The sequence below is a fragment of the Abramis brama genome (assembly GCF_963993115.1).
Source record: "Abramis brama genome assembly, chromosome: 21".
Taxonomy (NCBI): Eukaryota; Metazoa; Chordata; class Actinopteri; order Cypriniformes; family Leuciscidae; genus Abramis; species Abramis brama.
In genome coordinates, this window is record NC_139983.1 from 27,913,885 (window position 1) to 27,937,545 (window position 23,661).

The 23,661-nt window shown below is 39.3% G+C and overlaps 2 protein-coding genes across 4 annotated transcripts in view; both read right to left on the reverse strand.

Moving 5' to 3' along the window:
• Positions 1–4,273, reverse strand: part of dglucy (D-glutamate cyclase) — a 22,741-nt gene extending 18,468 nt beyond the window's left edge. Inside the window, exon 1 of the mRNA XM_084097055.1 lies at positions 4,175–4,273. The gene's annotated coding sequence lies outside the window, so the exon portion shown is untranslated. The remainder of the gene's footprint in view (positions 1–4,174) is intronic.
• Positions 4,274–4,319: 46 nt separating this feature from the next.
• The window catches only part of slc24a4a (solute carrier family 24 member 4a), a 60,829-nt gene continuing 41,487 nt past the window's right edge, over positions 4,320–23,661 (reverse strand). Inside the window, exons 9-17 of one of the 3 annotated variants that reach the window (XM_084097046.1) lie at positions 23,602–23,655; positions 22,998–23,143; positions 20,935–21,104; positions 19,696–19,843; positions 18,078–18,244; positions 9,913–10,027; positions 9,694–9,806; positions 9,528–9,593; positions 4,320–7,500 (exon numbers count right to left, since the gene is read on the reverse strand). In XM_084097046.1, the coding sequence (XP_083953172.1) occupies positions 7,348–7,500; positions 9,528–9,593; positions 9,694–9,806; positions 9,913–10,027; positions 18,078–18,244; positions 19,696–19,843; positions 20,935–21,104; positions 22,998–23,143; positions 23,602–23,655 (1,132 nt within the window). In that variant the 3' untranslated portion in view covers positions 4,320–7,347. The remainder of the gene's footprint in view (positions 7,501–9,527; positions 9,594–9,693; positions 9,807–9,912; positions 10,028–18,077; positions 18,245–19,695; positions 19,844–20,934; positions 21,105–22,997; positions 23,144–23,601; positions 23,656–23,661) is intronic. The other 2 variants (XM_084097048.1, XM_084097047.1) reach the window with 2 other exon arrangements.

Below are 23,661 nucleotides of genomic sequence, written 5' to 3' on the forward strand. Positions count from 1 at the left end.
CTTACACATTTCTTTTGTAGGATTTTTCACAACCTGCCCCAGAAACTGAGGCCTCTACCTCAATGGGCTTCAGAAGAAATGTGTAAGGATTTAAAACCCTTGACATCAATTACAGTCAGTCCTGTGTTTGTAGGAAGTCAAGGAACTTTTTGCGATTTTGATGAGCCTCCAGCCTCCAAATTATGTTTCAGGTGGAAACAGACTCAGTCAGGGCCCTGTACAAAAGGAGACTTGAACTAGACTGCACACTAAAGGAGCTGACTGTGAGCTGAGGAGGCTCCAAACAAAATCAAACAGCTGGATAAAACTGATCTCAGTATGTATGTATGTATGTATGTATGTATGTATGTATGTATGTATGTATGTATGTATGTATGTATGTATGTGTATATATATATAACTTATTTAACCAAGTAACACTTTAGTATGAATATTTATTAATGCAACTTTCTCTTGCTCTCTTTCTCCCTCCCATCCCACAAAACCAATAAAACAGTTTGAGACCTATCTGCAGTTTCAATGTGCTTTTATTAAGTGTAATATTGTATGGTGATTGCATCTACATCTGCACCAGCTGGGTGGTCAAGTGTGATCGGGTCAGTTTCATCGGGGAGAAGCTGGTTTTGTGGTGTTTCTCGCTCCTTTCTACTGGTGGCTATATTGTGCAGAATGGCCCATGCAGCCACTATCTGTGGTGCCCGCTCTGGTGACTCTGAAGCGCCAAACACAGTTGAAATGTGCCTTTAGGATGCCAAAGGTCATCTCTATCTTCACTCTGGTTTTACTGAGGGCCACATTGAAGCGGTGCTGTGGCCCTATCTGAGGGTCATGATGGGGTTATTGTGTAGGTTATTCTAGCTCAGTTCAAATTAACAGTGTTTTGTACTGTACCAAATTTAACTTGCTTTCCTCAAAGCGCTGACACAACACAGACTCATGGAAAATTTGTAAGACAAGCACTGGAGCCAGGCCATTTGGCATCCAAACTTGATCATATGTTCATGACCACAAGTCGTCTGCAGATGAAATGTTTAGTAGATCATTGTTATATCTGTTAAAGTTACTATTAATTTAAAGATTCATCTCACAGAAAATAATCATCTCACATATTCACATCATCTCTACCTGAACATTATGGCTGTGATGGGACTTCCTATTAACATAATCTGCCTCATGTTCCCCTAGAGCAGTGGAGATTGGAGCAATAGACTGCATACATGTTGCAATGACTTGGGAATCCTATCATAAGATTATCAGAAGAATAATAAAAAAGATTCAAAATAATTCTTAACATGTATTATATTGTATAGGCTAGTACATTTGTGAAATTTGCTTTAAAAAAAAAAAAAAAAAAAAAAGTGTTCATGTGATGTCACCCTATCAATATATCTTACCGGCAATTTTATAAAAGCCCTCTTTTATGGACATGGTCGATAAATGTCCGGGGAACACTATTAATGAAGCTTTTCAGGTACTTCTGCAGAGCGAGGACCACCTTGCGAATGGTTCGACAAACCATGTTTTCCCCTATAGCTTCTGTGCGTCACCCACCGTGCAAGTATGTACCACTTGCAAAAAAACGCAACGCAATACCATTTGCGGTACAGTAAGTGCATGAATTAGACGTGTTAAATTCTTTATGTGCGGCTCAAGAAGTTCGCAAGGTTAAGACATTCCTTCCGCGGAAAATCTGTATCTTTCATACAAATAACTATCAGGAAAGGCAAGGGGATTTTGTCTGGCTAAAAACTCTTTCTCTACGAAGTGCTCGTCAAACAATTTGCGCTGAGATGTCCACCGGATTTGGAAAAAAAGGTGAAGTCATTGTAACAGACACGTGGAATAAGTTACGTCACCTATATGTTTCTTTGCTCTCAGCTGATTGGTCAAACTTCGGTCTGAGATCTTGAATCCAGAACATAACCTGCCCCGGAGCAGGTTAGCCGTGCAGCGTAAGATACCATGGCAACGAACACCGATTAAAGCCGAGCTACTTTCATAGTACCTAAAACCAGAGAATGTCTAATAGGAAGAGAATTGGCACTCTCTGCTTACTTCCGGTTTCTGGACTGGCTGCAGTAACACGTCTCTGTCCATGCGGGGGCGCTCGCAGGCGAGTGCAGAATGAATGGAGGTCTATGGCGAAAAACCCTCAAAATCCACTTTTCTCAGGATATAATTTTTTGTCTAGTAATTTGAATGTTGTATTCGAAAGGAGATGCAAAGAAATTACACATTGCTGGGTGTTAGATTTTTTAGAGTCACTTATTTGGTTTAAAAAGTCTTTTAAAATTTCAATCGTCATTAGCAGAATGCTAGCGTGTTATGGGCAACAACTCAACTTGTAAGAAATCGAAAAGAAATAAGTACTCGTTCATTCAACTTTCGACCTATAACACGTTGAACTTGCAAAACCTACAATAAAATCTGAGATTTCTCAACGGCAATCGGGTGAAAGAGACACATTTAGCCGTCTAGCCCCATAGACTCCCATTCATTCTGCACTCGCCCGCGATCACCTCCAGTGGAATTCTAATGGAACTGCAACCAAGATCGATACAATGGGGCTAATAGGAAGTGCCAAGGCTCTCCGTAGACGGGCTCTGCTAAAACCCAGGGTTGGCGGAAACTAAGCTGAAACATAGCTGGCTAGCCACCTAATCCGGCTTCATGGTACAGGCCCCTGGTATACTTTTGACTTATTTGATACCTTATCTTGTCACAAATGAAATTAATAAATTATTGTCACTACATAATATCTCCTGCAAAACAGTGGTCAAATATGAAAACGACACACTTAGAGCTTTCCAACGATATAGTCTGTCAACATTAGTTCTGTGGCGGTTAACGCTGTCAAATCACTAGCCAATTTGGCGTGTTACTTATTATGTTTACTCACTTTGCTGGTGAAGCTCGTGTAAGACAAATCAGCGCAGATTTAGCGCAAATACTCAACTCGTGAGTCATCATCATGATATATTAAACACTAGGGGTGTGACCAGACACTCACTCACGAGAAGAGGCGAGACGAGACATTGGGTTCACGAGAACAGAGACGAGATCTTTGCACAATTTTTCAGAAATCCTCAATGACAAAATTCATGACTGGAGAAATAGTATGCAGGTGCATTTTGAAATGTTTTAACTAATAATCTTCTAATGTAGGGTGACCATATTCCAGGACATGTCCGGCCGGGGTTTCGAGATCGCCCAAAATATCCGGGATACGGCTTTTGCTTTATCGTCGCCATTCATTTTGTTTACATGCACACCTTTTGATTCAGTAGGACTAAATTAATTCCGATTGGTGAATCTGAATGTAGTGTTTACATGAACGCTAAACAAGTGATCGGTTGATGTGAGTTTTAGCATTGCTAAGAAAATTCCTGTGTTTTCGTCTCGATCGGGATCCGTGTGAAGCAGAATGCATGACCTGCAAAGCTGGCACGTACGTGTCAGTGTCAAATAATGTAATAATGTAAACATAATGAATGGTGACTGTAGAAAGCAAAAGCCGAATCCCGGGCATTTTGGGCGATCTCGAAATACTGGCCAAACATGGTCACCCTATTCTAATGCATGTCATTTCAGGTCTACTTTGAGTATGAATTATCAAATGCATTGAAAGAAAACAATATACAAGCACTGTAAAGGTTTTTACTGACAGGCTTTTCTCCTGAGTCTCTTCAGCCCTTACTGTACATTTATGAGCTTTCAGAACTTCTGATTGAAGCTGTGTGTGTGTGTGACCTCCTAACTGAACTCCTTTACACAAATTGAACATAGAAATAAAAACAGTATAACAAAAATAAATAGGCCTAACAGTTTTCTTTTAGTCTTATTAAAGCAATTTTAGACACGTTTTAGGACAAGGACAGACATGTCACCGCCTACATGCATGCGTTACGTCAACAGCCTCTGGTTGTTACACTACACTTGACGCCACAGGTTACTCACGTCGTTCGCAATGCAAAACGATAATAAAAGCGTATATCTGCAGTGGAACGTACAGCTGAACGAAAATATACACCGTCTAGAAGCGCAGACACTTCCGTGTTTGGGACAACCAAACAATTTCACGCGACCTGCAGATTCACACAAATCACAGATCTTTCCGATGCTATGTCGGATTTGGCAACCTAGCGAGGTTACCATAAGCATTTACAAAACTCACCCATCGCTTTGGATCAGAAGCGAATGCAGAAGGTCAACAGCGATTCAGTTTGAGAAGAAAACACAAAATGGCCAAAACGGCACTACTGGTTTTATACACAAGAGGGCGCTAAACACTCATTCAATGACAAGTCGGACACCCAAAAAAACATTTATAAACTGTATAATTTAATAGTTTTCTCCATACAATATTCGTATGATTCATATGGTTATTCATATTCTTTTTAGATTATTGCTTTACATTAAAATGCATTGGTTGGATACATCCATTGCTTGCAAGACAATACATTCAAGTTACACACCAACGTCTTATGTTGAAAATCGTTAAATCTGTACCTTACAGAAGGTTTCTTATGCCGTTCCACTCACAGTGCAGCAGGTCACTTGTGAAGCAGTTGCGCATGTATATCTGTGCATGTGTCTTTAATAAATCAAAAGACTGCATGAGAAATTCTCATACTCGTGTGCATATTCATGCCTGACAGAGTCATTTGAAGCATTTTCCTTTAAGTTTCTGTCCTCTGAAGAGACATACAATGGAGAGTGCATGTAAGACTACTCGTGTGAGAGTGCTATACAACTGGCAACAAAGACATCCCATCCGAAGTGACCCGATGAAACAATCAAACCACCCCAGAGGTCAGAGGTTTAAAAAATACACTTAATGTAAAAAACAACAAAAAACAACAACAAAACTTTTCAGTTCAAATGGTAGCACTTGCATCAAGCATGGCACAAATTATCTGCAACAAAGTCAATAGTAAAGGATAGTGTGCTGACAAGTATCATTAAGTGTAGATTCAAATAAATCCAGTAGATGAATGCACAAAACCATTGCACTGGAAAAAAAAGAGAACTCCCAAAACAACCAGGAGAGAAAGAAACAAACAAAACAAAAAAGTACTAAATTACTGGCAGCATTTAATGCTAGAAATACTTAACTATATAACATGGTAACCAGGCATAGAAAGAAGCTCCTCCAACATTATGCATATGGTGCATCTATTTCAGCTGAATAATGTAATCGTACAGATCACCACTGAAAAACACCACAGAACAAAGACGAAAGAAAAGAGTCATCAAGACAACACCGTCATTCCGCACAACACAAAGCCACAAACTAAAGTCGACATTCTACAGAATGGCAATTATGTGATGTCAGATTAGATGACAGAATCTGCATGCTCGTGTAACAGCGGTGGGCGACTTCAGCAGCTTTCACAAACTATGAAAATATAATCCCCATAACTCAGCCCTCACCCACTGAGATTGCATATATTATATATAATGTGTACATCGAATACTGCAACACCTGTCGTTCTGCACACACAACAGCACCTCCTAGCACTTGACAACGACAGGATCTACGACTGACACAAGACACAAAAACGTGTTCCCCCTAAGCTCAAGTTCAGATCTCCTGAGCCCACTAGCAGCTGAACAGGGGTCCGGTAGCTGCCATTTATGGGTAACTCTCAGGAGACCTGTCAAGAACATGTTCAGGTCATATTTCACCCCAAAGTACCTCACTATGTAATTCATCACGACAATGAAAAATAAATAAATCTCATAATTACGCAAAAAACCCTAAACATTTTCATGTTTCATTTCATTCTCATAACCGTAATGCGATTTTTTTTTACCGTAATACAAAAAAGCATTTAAAATATATTTACATTTTAAATATCTATAAATCATGGTAATATTTTTGGGATTAAAAATGTGCTTAACTGCCATGGAAATAAATGGTGTAATGCATTTAATAGTCCTAAAACTTTACTTACTGTACTTGCACAATATAATTTATATGTTTTTCTTTTGATTTTAGGGTGAAACATGACCTGGGCACAATTTCTTGAGATTCATCCTTATAGGGACATTGACAGTGAGCTCACAAAGCTTTTGCCCTGCTTTAGAAATGGCTTCTTTGTGTCAAATCATGCATTACAGACAAACGGCAATAAAGATCCAGAGAGGGAGGTACGGGTGCATTAGAAATAAAGAAAAAGTGGCCTCTTAGGTCACATGTGTAAATCCACCCCCCACCCCTCATCTGTAAGGAAGCACTAGTAGTTCAAACAGGATCAGTGATGTTATATGTACATATAAACAACAAACACAGATTTATAGCATGTTTGCAAAATCCAGGATCCTCTGTGATGTCATCAGTATGCGTACGAAATATTAAAGCAGCCAGTTGCCAGTCTCAGCTTCCATACTGCTAAACAAGCAAAGAGCGGTCCTGAGGGTCGTCTGCTCTGGTCTGAACGAGAGGTGAGGAGCAGCTTTTGATGTGTGCTTTATGATTGGTTCCATTCTCTAATGCAGGTCTGGAATGATAAAGGGAAACCAAAACGTATCTAATTGTAGAGCTTCTGTTTCAGTGTGTCAGAAGCTGGCCCCCTTCACTAACCTCTCCATTGGGCACCTGCCAGAAGCTCTCAGCAGGAAATATATTGTCCAGCTCATAAGGATTCCAGAACATCTCGCCCCCTGCTGCATGATCCATAACAGAAAATGCTTCACATCTGTTACGAGTCGTATTTTCATGAGTTTTCTTGGGTGTAACGAGCTGCGAGAATGACTTTCTTGCCCGAGGACAGTGATTTCATGTCAGTTCCATCTTTTTCATCAAGGACATACTTAATTTTTTTCGTACTGGAGGAAATAAATTAATGTGATATAGATGTTTTATTCCACATATAAAGTGCATTATATTCATGTTCATGTCATAGAGTGTCTTAAGGGAAGACAGAAATTAGAAAATGTAGATTGCTAATGCATATAGGAATGAGCAGCATTCTTTGTCATTGCTGTGTGTGTGCAGTTTGTGATAAAAGTGTACAGTCTGAATCCTCCAGCTCCAAACAATCCGGTAAAGACAATTATGAGCTGCATTGTGATTGTCCAAGGTTCAGAAGTGGAAGAATATCCAGTTTTAAAGAGAGCTGCCAAGGAGAATTTTATTTCCTGGAGTTGATGGAGAGTCAACAGTCTTCTGGGAAATGCAGTTCTTCCATCTGAATCACAGTGGTGTGAATGCGAAGTGGGAGACAGTGGTTTTCTTCAACAGTAGAGACTCAGTAAGGAGATTATACAGAGGAAACGGCAGAATCATTGGTGATTTTGGTTCCTGGAGGTATTTTGGTTCAAAGCCCATGAAAATCTCCTGGCCTACAGTTCCTCGAGGCACATGGGCAGGTTGACAAACGTGAAGACGTTATATTCGATCATGACGGAAAAGCAGAGGAAAATGACATAGAGAACAAGCACGTACACACCCAGCTTAAAGTCCAATCTCCACCTGTTCACATGGATCCCCAACACCTGAAGGTGGAGAAACAAAATTAAGAGTTAAAAGTCAGAGCAAAACATCTTATATGCACAGCATGGACACCCAAACACATCATGCTGTAGCAGAACTCTGAGTAGGGCTGAGAAAAAAAAAGAAAAAAGATTTTCCCATTTATTTTGATCTTCATTTGAAACCCAAGATTGATCTTATATGTTATGCCTATTTTTAGTGGCTGTGTAAAAAAAGCGCTTCCAGTCCTGCACACGCTCTACTGAATGCACTTAACTGCATAGTCGGTCGACCAATATATCGGTTTTAAAGATGAACGGTGTAACAATCATGTGAGGGCACATGGGTTCATAATAGTTGGACACATTTGAAAAATAACAAGCTAATTTGACCACAATCCTTTTCTCTCCCTCTCCCTTTCTGTGATATAGTTATCCAATTATAAACTGATGAGCCAAAACATAATGACCACTCACAGGTGAAGCGAAAAATGTTGATCATGTCAACAAAGTCACATCAAGGTCTGGGTTGATTAGATCAGGGTTCACCAATCTCGGTCCTGGAGGGCTGCTGTCCTGCAGAGTTTAGCTCCAACCCCAATTAAACACACCTGAACCAGCTAATCAAGGTCTCACTAGGCATACTAGAAACTTTCAAACAGGTGTGTTGGAGCTGGTTGGAGCTAAACTCTGCAGGACAGCGGCCCTCCAGGACCGAGATTGGTGAACCCTGGATTAGATGGTAATCATCAACGAGTTGAATGCAGGAGAAATGGGCAGGAGTAAACTCTGAGAGACTTTGACAAGGGCCATATTGTTATGGCCTGACAAATGTGTCAAAGCATCTCTGAAACGGCAAGGTTAGTGGGGTGCTCTTGGTCAGCAATGGCGAGAACCTACTGACAGTGGTCCGAGAAGGGATAGACCACAAACTAACAACAGGGAGTTGAGCTCCCAAGGCTCATCGATGCGTGAAGGTAACAAAGGCTATTCTGTATAGTCTGAGCCAACAGAAGGTCTACTGTGGCACGAGTCACAGAACATTTTAATGATGTTACGGGAGGAAGGAAATGCGATGCCCTGGGCAATGTTCTGCTGGGAAACTTTGGGTTGGGATTTTCTACCTAAACATTGCTGCAGTTCCAAGATGGCATTGGCCTCTTTACGCAGGATAATGCACCCTGTCACACTGCACACAATGTACAGGAATGGTTTGAGGAACATGATGAAGAGGTCAAGGTGTTGGCCTGGCCTTCAAATTCCCCAGATCTCAATCTGATTGAGCATCTGTAGGATGTGCTGAACCAACAAGTTTGATCAACGGCAGCTCCACCCGACACTTGAAGGATCTGCTGCTAATGTCTTGGTGCCAGATACCACAGTGACAGGACACATTCAGAGATCTGGTAGAATTCATGGTTCAGTGGGTCTGCTCTGTTTTGTCAGCACACGGAGGACCAACAGCCTATTAAGACAGGTGGGCATAATTTTTGGGCTGATCTTTGTATATTTCATGACAACTTTTTTATTTTACTGAGTTTATTGTAATAATCACAAAACATTCTGAAGTCATTACTTTTATAATAAAGTTCAGGTCTTTTAATATACAAAATATACTTTTTCCCATTGAGTTTTTTTCTTCTTCAGATTTTAAAAACTATCAGTGGATTAATCAGTTATTTGCCAGGTTTTTATTGTTATCCGTAAAATTCATTATTGGTCGACCTGTAGGACCCTGCAGTAAATCCAAATAGTGTAGCCTGATTCCCAAAACCAATGACCCTTAGGAGGAAGTTCTTCAGGTTCAAAGGAGTTCAAAAAGGAATCTGTGTGAAATACTGCTATATATAAAATTTAAAATGTGCAGAGAGTATTTTACACACACAAACACACACACACCAAATCTATATACCCAGCCAGAGAACATTTAAAGAAGTTAGGTCTTCACTGGAATTAGGAGGCCTAACTAAAACTAAAATAGGGTGACCACATATAGTACTTTTGGCCATGTAGTGTATTTGTGAGGTGAATTGTTCTTCACATTTACTCACGGTTAAAGCAACTGAACCTAGCAGCAGGACAACGGAGTAAACCAATCCTCTACTGTTGATTTGAACCTAAACAGGACACAAAAAATAAAAGATCATTTTACAGTATTTGTGGGAGTGTGTGTGTGTGTGTGTGTGCACATGGTTGAGGAGTGACAAAGACAGATACCACAGAGCCGTAGTTGACAGCCATTGTCTGGATGCCCCAGGGAACGCCGAGCCCAACCAGGATATCAAAGACGTTGCTGCCAATCGAGTTCGAGACAGCCATGTCCCCCAGGCCTGAGCACATAAAGACACAAATCCAGAGTTGGAAAGTAAACTCATTTTGGATGAAAGAGAAGCAAAGGTGAGAAAACCAAGAAAACAAAACAAAGGAGAGCTCTACCTTGTCGTGCGACAATAAGACTAGCTATGCAGTCAGGAACACTGGTGCCAGCAGCTAGGAAAGTTATACCCATAATGACATCTGGGATTCCAAGTGTGTATCCAACGATTGTGACCTGCACACAGCAACCCACATGAGAACCTCAAAGAAATGCAGATGCTTAAAGGAATAGTGATGTAACATGCCTGCAAGCAGAATGACCTAAAATAAGCCAAAACTCAAAGAAATATTGAATCAAAACAGAGACATTTTCAAACTGGCATTCGAGGGCCCCCCAGGGGTCTAAATAAACTTAAGGAAAAAATAAAACCGTTTTACAAAATACTAGGACAGTCAAAGTTAATGCATATTAAATTCAAGTTTATTTGTATAGAACTTTTCACATATTGTTTCAAAGCAGCTTTACAAAAAATGCTTGTTTTAATGTTACAATTTAGAAAGTATTCTGTTATCAGTTAGAGATGAGTATCAAAATGTTGTCAATATAGCAGTAATACTGTATACAGCTATAATATAGTATGTTATGTGGTTAGTTAAATTTATGTGAATGGAATGTTTTTGAAGCTGCTGCCACCGATAACATCATAGATCAGTTTCTGTGAGGATATATGCATTCCTACTAGGACATTTTTATCATTCAATAATGATAAGCCATGGTTTACAGCAACACTCAGACAACCAAGTTCTTTCTTTGTCATGCCAAAGATGATGCTTACAGAAGTGGGGATAAAATCTTGTACAACCAGGCCAGAAACGCACTGACAAAGGAGATAAGAGTGGCTAAAATAAGCTACTATGAAAAGCTGAAAAAAAACCAAAAAAAAAAAAACAGTTTTCATCCCAACAATCCGGCATCAGTCTGGACAGGCCACTGCCCCGATCTATGGAGAATCGACAACTGGCTGAGGATCTAAACGGGTTTTACTGTAGCTTTGAAAAGCCCAGTCACACCCCTCCCCTGCTCTGATCTGCATTTCACACATACACCAACACGTCCTGCAACCACCCTCCTGCTATTCAAATAGCATGAATGCTATGCCCCCTCCAGCAGTGTTGGGCATGTTACTTAAAAAAAGTAATTAGTTATAGTTACTAGTTACTTCTCACAAATAGTAACTGAGTTAGTAACCGAGTTACACCATTATAAAAAGTAACTAATTATCAGGGAAAGTAACTATTGCATTACTTTTTAATAAAATGTTCAAATGTGTCAAATAACTTAATGTTAAATGAATGAAATGGACACTAAATAGAATAAATTATTATTATAAAACATTGTACACTAATCTACACTTTTAATGTTGCTGTGGGACAATGTGAGACGCCTATTAAATTCAATATATTATTGTAAATATTATCATTACTATAGTGGAACAAGAAAACACAATAGATGGTTTAGAAATTTAATATTTTAATATTTATTGCACAGACCACAACTGGCCAACAAATAAGTCTAAAAATAAATTATGCTTCTTAAGAAATTTACCACAAATGAATAAAAACAAACAAACATACATACACACACACACACACTCTTTGTGTATGCAAATTAAAATGATAAAACTTTCACACAACTTCACATACTGTAGCCTACTTGAAGTATTTTCTTCACAAAAGTAAACCGTTTAACAAGAAAGTGCTCTCAATAGCCTATAATACTGAACAATGTACCAAAAATAAATAATAATAATAAAATATAATATTTTTGGGTTTTATTTTTATAACCTACAGAGAACGTCATCATCAGAGGTTATTTAAGCCAAATCTAGGCGTGTTTGCCGCACACGTTTACAACAGGTCAAAAAAATATGTTTTCTGGGAACGTTCCCTGCAGGTTCTTTTTTTATTTTATTTTTATAACCATGTAAACTACTTAAAACATTGCAGATGATACCAATAGGCTACAGAGATTATTCTGATGCTGAAATGTGCATTTATTTATAAATAAACTATATAATGCTCAGACACCCTCAGTCTCTCTCGCACAATGTCGCTCGCTCTCTCTCAGACACACTCTGTCTTGTGCCGTTCGCCTCACTTTTGTCCAGTCCGGCGACCTCAAACACACACCAGACAAAAACCTTTGCAGGCCCTATGGGGGAGAGAGGGAGAGAGAGAAAGAGAGAAAGAGAGAGAGAGAGAGAGAGAGAGAGAGAGAGAGAGAGAGAGAGAGAGAGAGAGAGAGAGAGAGAGAGAGAGAGAGAGAGAGAGAGAGAGAGAGAGAGAGAGAGAGAGAGAGAGAGAATACTCTGATGAAAACCGCTTCAGTGAGCTCAATTATAGTAATGCCTCATTTTATTGACAGTAACGGCGTTGTAACGGGGGAAACAGTGATTTGTTTGATTACTCGTTACTGAAAAAGATAACGTTGTTAGTAACGCCGTTTATTTATAACAGACTGTGTTTCACCGGCCTGTTTAAAATTCTGCACTGACAAACTGGCCCCTATCTTCACACAGATCTTCAACAGACCACTGAAACAGTGAGAAGTTCCCTGCTGCTTCAAACGCTCCACTATCATTCCAGTCCCCAAAACCTAAAATCACTGAACATAATGACTACAAACCTGTTGCACTCACGCCTGTGATCTGAAGTCGTTTGAAAGACTGGTGTTAGCTTACCTGAAGAACATCACCGGACCCCTGCAGTTTGCATACAGAAAAAAACAGGCCTGTAGATGATGCAGTCAACATGGGACAGCATTACATCCTGCAACATCTCGACAGACCTGGGACTTATGCAAGAATCTTAGGCCTTGTTTACACCTGGTATTAAAATGTGTTTCGGTCAAACAAATCACAAGTAGACAATGCTAATACAGGTGTAAATGGAGTCTAAAAAGTTGAGCTTGTCCACTTTCCATCACTTCCAAAGGTAGTCGAAAACGCATTCGACCGGATTGCTTTTGTAGTGTAGACACTCATGGGGTTGAATATATTTGAACAGCCCTCTGTTAAGCAGAGGTTGTACTACCTTCACCAGCTGAGGAAGTTCAACCTGCCACTGGAGCTGCTGACACAGTTCTAACTCAGCCGTCATTGAGTCTGTTCTATGCACTTCTATAACTGTTTGGTTTGGTTCAGCTCCCAAATCAGACATAAGAAGACTACAAAAGGACAGTCCGGACTGCTGAGAGGATTATTGGTGCTCCCCTGTCCAGCCTCCAGGACCTGTACTCTTCCAGAGTGAGAGAGAGAGCAGGGAAAGTCATCACAGACTCTATTCACCCTGGCCACCACTAGGCGGTGGGCCGGACCTCGAAATTACGAATTTAATACTTACCTCACAGCTGTGTACGTTTTTTTTTGCTGAGGTCATGTAATAAAATCGTATAAGTACTACAGACATTGTTTCCAACTTTGTTGTATGCACATTTGACGCAAAATGTCCTTACAAACTCTTACTTTTTTAAACCGGCATAGAAGCAGGAGTACTAATCATAACGTTAGAAAACCTCCCGTTTCCTTGACAACCAATGTAAATAATGAACACAGATTCTACAGCGGAGGCAAAGTAATCTTTGTCAGTGACCAGAAAGCTGGGCCATATAGTGAAACTGACGCATAGCTTATCTAACGGCAGATGAAGTAAAACCGTAAATCTTTATTATGAGTCCTAATCATAAATACAGTGCATGTTCACAATAACAGTTTAAATAAATAAAAGAATGATTTAAACTATATGTTTTACTTCTGATATAAACATTTAGATTAGATATGCCATTCTCATTAATGGTGTTAAACACTTTAACTACATGAAATCATTACTGAGAAGTTACAACATTTTTATATTCAATAAATATAAATATTTGTTGTGGATGCAATGCTAAAGTGTTCAAAAGCATTGCATCCACAACAAATATTTATATTTCCTCTGGCATGCTGTGTTTTAATGTTTTAACTAATTGCTTATCATGATAATAGCAGATTGTCTGAGAAAATGGTTTCGTGCAAATGATGCACAACAAGGTCTATCTGTTTCCATTAAAAATATAAATCAATTGAAAATACTATTTGGCCAGTGGAAAAGATTGAGAAAAACTTTCTCTGAAATGTATTTTACACTATTTGATTTATTCATTCAAAAACAAGGCAAGGATAGGCTACTAAATTATTTTTATTAATGAAATGTAACGGCACATCCGTATGTAATATTTTCCTAATGTCTGGTAGCCTACCATTAAACATGTTTTCACCTGAATGAATAATCATATGCAAATGATATGCAGATGAGGATATGCATAGTAAAACTAGGCGTAAACTCCATTTATGGTTATTTCGGGGAGGAGACGCATGTGCGCACAATCTTACACTGATGACATTTTTGGCTTTCGGGCGCACGTACACTTTTAGTAAGGATCCTACACAGTTTTATAAATGAGGCCCCAGAGCATGCGAGTAAAGCGGAGCGGTGTGACGCTTAAATATAAGTTAAAAACCGTAAACATACGTTTCATTTATATACGTTTAACCCCTTACTAGTCAGCCCCAATTTTGGCAAGTGATGCATACATGACATACCCAAAATAAAAAGGTTGCTGCTCAGAAGTCATTCTGAATAGACACATAACAAACATATATTTAGAAATCCAACCCTTGAGAGTTTACATTTCAAGACTCAAAATTAACTGTTATTAATATTGAGATATAAGCTCAAACATAGAAACAAAAACAACAAATATTAAGAATATATTTATTAAATGTATAAAAAATTTATGTGAATTTAGGATTGCAACTTATAACCACAACTAATACATGGGGATTTTTTAAAGACAATCATCCCGCACATCCTATTCTATAGTAAAATCAGCTAATCAAATATTCGAAAATCGTGACGCATCCCTAATTAATATAGTATTATTGTGTAAGTGGATGACATGACAAGCAGCAAAAGGCAGTGCAATTTGTGTGTAAGTGGGGTCAAATGTTCATAGCAAATTTAAAAATAAACCAATGTAGCAGCATCATAGTGTAAACTACCAGTGTATTTGTGCAAGAGTCAATCAGCTGCCCTTAGGTTATTGGAGGGTGGGGGTGGAAGGAAGAGGCTCTCTATGATTCCCCTATAGAAAGTTAAGAGGATGGATTTTTGGGAGATGAGCCTTCCTCAACTGTGGGAGGAAGTGCAGAGGTTTTTGGACTTTCTTGGCCAGGTTCTGTTGGTGGTGTCGATAGATCAAGATGGGTCATCTGTGATGTGGATACTATAGCAACTCCGTGATCTTGACCTGCTCCATCATGGTGCTGTTGATGTGATGATTGTCAACGATCACCTCTGTAGTCATTTGGGTGTGGAGAGATATGATGTTGTCCTGTCCGTGTCTGTGTGTTAGATAAACAACTGAATTTTATTCAGATAAATAAACACAGAAAGCGCACATTACTAGATCATTTTAAATCACATTTTTCATCTTGACATTTGTATTAAGATGCTAACCATCTTAAACGAGCTTGACAAGACTACTGCAGTTCTGACCACAAATAATTTTGTTAAATAGCTCAAAAACAGCCATCTTTAACTAAAATATTTTTCCACCATATTCCATCTTATACCTGTTCTGTTATGTAGGTGAAGCCCAACCACTATCAATCTTGACAATCAACCATAATTGGCTTAAATAACTCCATGACTACCACTATAAAGTTGATTTGAATTCATTTATTTGTTTTGGTTTGCACTCTTTTTAGCTGATAATTAGTCTAGCTTACTTGTAGCCTAGGTAGCTTGCTGTAACCAACCTGGACATACCCTCCCGTTTACCCCGTGATTCTCCCTTAGTCAGACTTATTTCCTGCTGTCTTCCCGTTTAAATATTTTCCCGTAATTATCCCGTATTTGAATACTCTTTGCTTAGTTCATTGTGTATGTACCGAAAGATTATTTTGGATTAGCCTAAGCAACATACCGTTAGACCTAACGTTAGCTTTACTGCTCCACTACCAACATTCTTTCGTGGCTAACGTTACTGTTCTCATCAACGACAACGCATATATTCACGGCGAACTATAGCTTGCGGTCTTAAATACAACTTATATGAAAAGGATTAAGATATAGGGGTGTATAATCATTGCAAAACAAATCTTACCTTGACGTTGTCATGCCGAGACACACCGGTCTCTCCAGGTTGGGTTGTAGACTCATGGATTTGGCTTCAGACTGACGCGACGCCGGTTCAACGAATAACGTGATTGGCCAAATCAATTCAACAAGGTAACAACACAAGCGTTGATTGGATCTCACTCCGGCCAACGTTTGTGATCAGCTAGCGAAATTAAATCTATTTTTATACTTTAATGTGCAACAATTGGCGTTGGAAACAATCGGTAATCTTTTTGTGAATTATTCATACAGCCAAATAAAAAAAAATGAGCTAGACAGCTGCTGGGTAACTGTCAAATCAAAAACTAAACGAGATAGACGGACTTGGCCCACTGCCTACACCTGTTTGAACTGTTGCTGTCTGGACGGCGATTCAGGTCACTGGGCACTAGAACATCTAGGCACAGGAACAACTTTATCACACAGGCCATTTCCCTCTTAAACAGTTAAAGGGACACTGTGGAGAAATTGTGTTTTTGTCAAACAGCGACCCCTAGAGTCGCTGTAGAATACTTGCACTGTTGTAAATACCCCTCCACCCTGTACACTGGTACCTGCGTCGGGCATGGAACAGGCACACAGACTCCGAAGACATGATTATTGCAATTTATCTAGTTTGCAAATTGTGCTCGTTTATTTACAACCTCTACGTTAGGCTTATTTGTGTCCTGATATTTATGTGAGATATTGAAAACTGTTCTCATGATCGCAAGAATCAACGTCAACAGCGTCGTCTGATATCCCTCAGGACTACGTGATAAATACACCTCACAACACCTGAGTTCAGCTGGCAAACTAGTTCGTGAGGCAAGCTAGGCAATAAAACATAACGCAAAAAACACGTAGGCCTTAGAGAACGAGTGTTTGTTGTCTGTTAACAGCTCTGATAATCGAAAGCTAGCTAGACATATGTGGAAATTATTGGACTGGTCTAATTATCAGCAATGGATGAATGTACAGCATGTAAAAAAAATGACATACTACAAGCAAGCGCAACAACATACAACATAGCATGCAAACAAGTTTACAAATAAGAGATTTATTTACTGGCCACTTCGTGCGTTTTCTCAGATAGGATAGCTATCAGATTTATCAAAACGATTCTATTTACACCTGGTCACATAAATGTGTTTTTGCGAAACGGATTTAAATCCGATCTTCAATTCTCGCGCTATATGCAGATTTAATGGAGTGCACGTCACCGAAAGCAACAGATATGAGCTGCATTTTATTGATCATCAGCTAAAATTTGAAAATCAAAGACTGCAATAAGAGAGAGCAGCAGCAACAGCCCTGGTAAGATCATTTTGTTTCTTTACTTTTAATGATGATGATGATTGTGTGTTAAGCATCTGCGACTTACTTTCACTTTGATTTGCGATAGTTTGCACGTTGGCTTGATGATCTGATGCTCAGCTTCTCAGCTGCGGTGATGCGTGTTCCAGCGCGTCGTCATATCTGGCAATAACATATAGCCTATAACACGCTCTCACACGTTTTTTTTATTATTTATTTTTTAGCATTTTTGGGAGGAGTACAATTTACATTTGTGGTTTAAACAACCAGATGCATATACACTTGTTCAGTTTTGTCTGGAATGCGTCTCAGACCTCCTCCTGAAGTGGTTTGAGCGTCTTGAATGCGTTTCGGAGGGCATTTACACCTGGTTTTTTCACGATCGGATAGCTATCCGATCTGAGAAAACGCATGAAGTGGTCAGGTCTAAACACAACAGCCCCCATGACAAAAACATACGCACAAAAGCCGAAAACAAACGCTGGTTGGCATCTCACGTCCATAGACAGTATATAAACGCTCACGTCCGAATTTGAGGAAGTGGTGGGGGAAGTGACGTATGCCGTAAAGCAGTCAAATTTGGTAGTTCTTTTTGTGCTCTGGTTACTACCCGAACCCCGAAGTTACATAGTGCCAGTAAAAGCGATACAGACCCCGTCAGGCTATGGCAGACGTGTCATTTAAATACAATACGTTTAAATACTAAAATTAAATAATGCAGGAAAAAGCAGTATCCAAATACAGATGCTTACATACACAAAGGAACTCACCATCCACACCATGATGTAGGAGAAGGCAGCTATCCACAGCGTCGAAAGGAAGAAGGACAGCATGAAGCAGAACTCCCACCGCGGCTTGGCACAGTTGGGCACGGTGAAGTACAGCAACACCAAAATGGGCCAGGAAATGAAAAACTTCACTTTATCCAAAGCGCCCCCTACAGTCACATGGTACAATATGTCACCAATTAAGCCTCCACAAAAAAAATCTAAATAAATGTTTATGTTCATGGCATTCATTTGACCATCCTGTCCTTTTATGTATGGGGGATTTTGGGTTTGAGAATTTGTGTGAGCTCACACAAACTAAAACTGTGCATTGTTCAGTCAATTCAAACCCAAAATATACTGTAAATGTGGCCAATGATATATCACTCATAACTGTAGATAAAAAAAACCCCCCAGCTCAACATGGAAGTAAAGATTTCCAATTCTTTGTTTTTCCATTTCCAGAGTTTACTATCACCAAAAGTGAAATATTTTAGTTGAGTGTATACAGCATGTGTATAGTGCTCATACTGGATACCGGTGATTATTTTTGTTATGATATGAATTTTTAATACACTGCAATACCAGTGTATGTCGCTTTAACAACGATCGGAATGCGGCGCGACACTGTTTGAGAGGGGTCCCTTTTCACTGTTGAACTGTGGTGATGTACAGCTGTATGTGTTACTAAGCGTGACGGTGAAGATGGATAGGTTATAAGTGATGGAACGGATCACAAAATAGTGTAAAAAATGACACTACAGCCTTATGCATCGCTTTCTGCCAGGACTTTTACGTGCTTTTCCCAAACCACTGAAGTGACGTCAATCAAAGCGTCCGGAATAATCCGCGGGACGAGCGAAGTGCACAAGCACAATAATAGGACAGACAGCTGAAACCACCGCATACTGAAAAGACGCAGAACACAGAAGGATGTGCAATAAATGCATTAGTCGTCTAGGTAGTCCAGAATGCGCACCCCACTGAGTCTCAAAGGGGAAAGCACTGCGTTTTTCGTGAACGTACGAGGAGCACGACACGAATCTCGGGAAGCACCTGTGATGAGGGCTATCTGAATGTGAAAGTATATGCGTCTTTCAGATCCACCGCTATAAACCATTCCCCTTGTCTTACCGCTATGGAGGTATTTTGTCATGTCTAATGTATTAATAATGCCATCAGAATGCAACCAAAGCAAAGGATAGCAATAAGTAGATAGCTATAAGTAATCCTAAATCATACAAAATAAATGCCATGATCACTAGATTTTATACAGGTGTTACTATAATGATTTTGTTAATAGTGATCAGCAACCAAATATTGATAATGTGGAAGTTAATGCCTTTCGCCTTGGTATGACTTCTCACTTTTTGCTGACAATACAAAGGCAGAGTACAGTAACTTTAAAATAGTGGTCAAAAGTCAAGTTCGAGCTCAAGATTTTTTTATGTAGATAATTTTCATTACTAAAACATCTAATTGCCAGATTTCCAGTGTCCTACCTCTAGCGAATTAAGGTCTTTTGCCTTTGTAGAGCAGAATAGGTATACATATTTCAGATGCCACCACATGCAGTTAAAGGTCCGATGTGTTAATGTGTGAAAAAGTCAAACCGCCTCACCAGGCAAGCTGAAAGGAGATGACATCTCACTCTCCAGCTCCTCAGAGAGTTTCTCCTCCGCTACGTTGCCATTATCCATGGTGTCAGCTTTCTGGTCAGCCACCAGCACTGCGTCCCCCCCATTGGCCGTCTTCACCAGCCGCTGCTGCTGCATGTATAAAGAGCAAAAACTGCTTCAAAGTTCACTCTTATCCACTTCCTCACAATCTCACTTTTCAATTAAGATACAGCCAGTATGATGCTATTTTTCCAAAACACATATAGGTTAGAAACAAACAAAGTAAATAACAGATTTTTTTCCAATTTCTGGGTGATCTGTCCCTTAAAATGTTACACTGATAACCTTCTGTGTCCACAACATTCATCCATTATCAGTTTAACACCATTCCCAGCCTCATTTCTTTCTGAACTAGCTGACATGTCTCTATCAAATTCCACAGCAGTCTTTGTAGCAGGGGTTTGAATTTCTAACACAATTCTTTGAATGCCAGCATGTGGATATTTATAGAAACAGTTTAATCAGCCTCACACCCAGAACTGGGCTACCTGATGAGAGATCTCCACAGTGCTGCGTTAACCAACAAAGACGGGTGCATAAGCTATTCAGACCTGGTTTATAATCCAGTCTCTGGGTTGCCAGAGTTACACTATTATAAACCGGATAGTGCAAACTCATAATTCTGAAAAGATGAGCTGCATTTGAAGCCCTTATAAAATAGCTGAATACGTCCATTTTACATCAGACACATTTCAGTTGAATTTAACATAATTCAGCATTCACAACCCATTTAATTATGTACTGTGACATTTTCCAAGTAAAGGATGATGTTTGAAAAAGCTACAATAAGTAAGATGGACGAATTTAATGGCACAAATTTAATGTATTGTGTTCCACTCATGCTGTTCTAAACCTGTATGGTTTTCTTTTTTCTGTCAAACACAAAAATAGAGGTTTTGAAGAACTGTTTTTGTCTATATAATGAAAACCAATGGGGTCCAAAACAACACTTACTTTTCTTTTCCCTCCATAATAACTTCTTTTGTGTTCTACAGAAAAATGTAATACAGGTTCCAAACATCATGAGGATGAGCAATTCTTTTTTTGTGAACGGTCCTTTTAAAATGGGCTTGAGGTACTCAGTTTCCATTACTGTGTTAAAATCACCGTAACCCAAAGACTTTTGAGGATTATTAGCTTATTTTCTCAGAGGTGTTCACTCAGCAGGTGTATTTTCTTACCTCGTTGATGATAAGTCGGCTTGCCATGCGCAGACGTGTCTTGGGTCCAAAGTGGTTGGTGATCATGACCCTGAGGCCAGCCTCAGGAAACCGATAATGTGGAGGGCTTGAATTTATCATCTCGTCCACCATCACAACAGAGCCCCTAGTGTATGTTTTACTGGGCTTTACTGCGGACACGGAAGAAAAAAAGATTTGTAAGTGGACCTACACATGGTACTCATGCCCAAAATACACAGCATGTACAGCATTTGTTCACTCACACACACACGCATGCACCTGTCAAACCTGCCCGAGAGACCAATAGACCAAAAAATAAATAAATCCACACAACAATGGTGCACAGAAACCAGCATAACCACATAAACCCAAACTCTCTCTCTCTCTCAAAAAAAAAAAGATGTCACAAATTTCAATCTAAAGTCTTGTCTGTCAGTGAGAGACTGATTCCTGCTGGGATAGACTGTAGGCCCACCTCTGAGCCCCTCAGGATACTGTCAGAAACCATCAACACATAGAATACTGACATGAAATTAAATCTCAACCATCCTCCAGATTACAGCTGGACATCACAGGAAGAGCTCTACTGCCAATACACTATCAACAACGACAAACACAATGACCAAAGATATATTTAAAGGGGTGGGGGTGGGGTAGTGTTTCCCAAACACTCGTTTCTGCCATTCGTTGGCCAAACAGATAGTCCCATCCCAATCTCATGCCACCAAGTCTTCATTGATGTTAGGGTGTCGCAATATTTCGGTATTGACTACCATGTGATGTTTAACCCTATAAAGCCTACTGTATCATTTGATACACACCAAGGACGATAACTATAAAAGATACAGTTCTAAAAATATTTCTCAATATTAAAGAATAGCAGAGTTCACTCCACAGTTATAACTATAATGGCACAGAGAAACAATATCATTCGAATCACTTTCAGAACGATTTTATCCAGCTGATGGATGATAAAAACATTGACAGCAAATCAGAATCCATCCCGCTGTAACAAGCTGAACATATCATCTTACCAAGAGATTATTTAGAGATATAGAGCCACAACTTATATTTATAACCATTTTATGCAAGTAGTCTGCTATACTGTTATAAAGATTTAATTTATTTGCATTAGGCTACAAGCTATCAGAAATTCATATTTTTGGCCATATAAATATCAGGCCAATATATATATATATATATATATATATATATATATATATATATATGAAAGTGGTTTCTATATGACAGAGGTGTAAAAAACAAATAACAGGGCTTGGTGAAATCACTCAAAAAGCAAAGTCGTTTTAGAAGCAGAGCATTTTTCGACAAAGATTATGAAAACAAAGTTTTTTTCTTTGGAACTACATGCTCTGATACATTGTGCACAATAAGACCTGGAACATCCTCAATTCTGATTTAATGTTGACGGTACCATCTATATCTATATTTCACTTGCCTTTGTCCTTAAAAGATATCTTCAAAAAACCTCAAATGAACACATGAATACAAACCTTATAATACAGGCACAGTGACGGATACCATTTTGTAAAAGAATGGAAGGATGCAACACTGGCACTGGGAATAAGACACACACACACACGCACACACGCACACGCACAAACACACACACACACACACACACACACACACACACACACACACACACACACACACACACACACACACACACACACACACACACACACACAGAACACTGCAGGATGAGACAGGGCAGATTTAGTAAGGCTAAACAGACAGGCTTCAGCAGTGGGGTGACAGAGACCGCCACGCAGCACAATGGTTAGAGCTGCACTACAGGACACCGTGCTCTGAAACAGAAAGCGCACCGCAGTTATTCAGCAAGGAAGCAAAGTGTCAGCCTCTCATAAGAGATGTCAGATGGCTACACTTTCAGTAAGTGCTGTTGGCGTAGGTTTTACAAACAGAAGACATACAGATAGTAGAGTGGAATTAATTTAAAGAGAACAAGATCCAACTTTTTTGCAAGCAGCAGAGGGTTAGTCGCTATCCCATGAGGAAGCCTGTCTAGTTACCCTTACCTGGGCTGAGTAACGGCCATGATGCATCATCGCAAAACTGCCCATAACATTCATTACCATCCTCCATCTCGCTGCTGACCGCGTTACCATTGACGACACCCTTGTCTTCCTTCCCCGCAAAGTAGTTTTGAATGCTAGTGTTAAACCTAAAAAAAATAAATAAAAAAATAAAAAAAACACACAAACAAACTGATTTAAACAAAACAACCTAAAGGTGTGGAGATGTCGAATGACCAACTTGAACCATTGCAAAATCTGCATGAGGAAATTGTTCGCCCTCACACGGAATTACCAAATCGCAAGGACTCTTGTTGAAAAAATTGGATTTCACCCAAAAAAATTTCACCCAAAACAGTGACCGCACCTTAAGTCAGCTCAAAGTAGAATGTGAGTATACCAATACCAGCTAAAATTAAGGATTCAATACCTTAAATTCCGATACCACAGAGTAAGTACTTCAATAACACACTCCTTTAGTTATTTAAACAGTTAAAAATTAATGTGTAAATTATAAATAATTAAAAAATATTTGAAGGCTCAATGGTTATTTTAATTAAAATAAAGAATCTGATGTTTAAATGAATATAAAAAAAGGAGGACTCACTTCATGATGACGATGTAGCCAACATACATGAAAATCAGTACCAGACTCTCCCACCTGCAG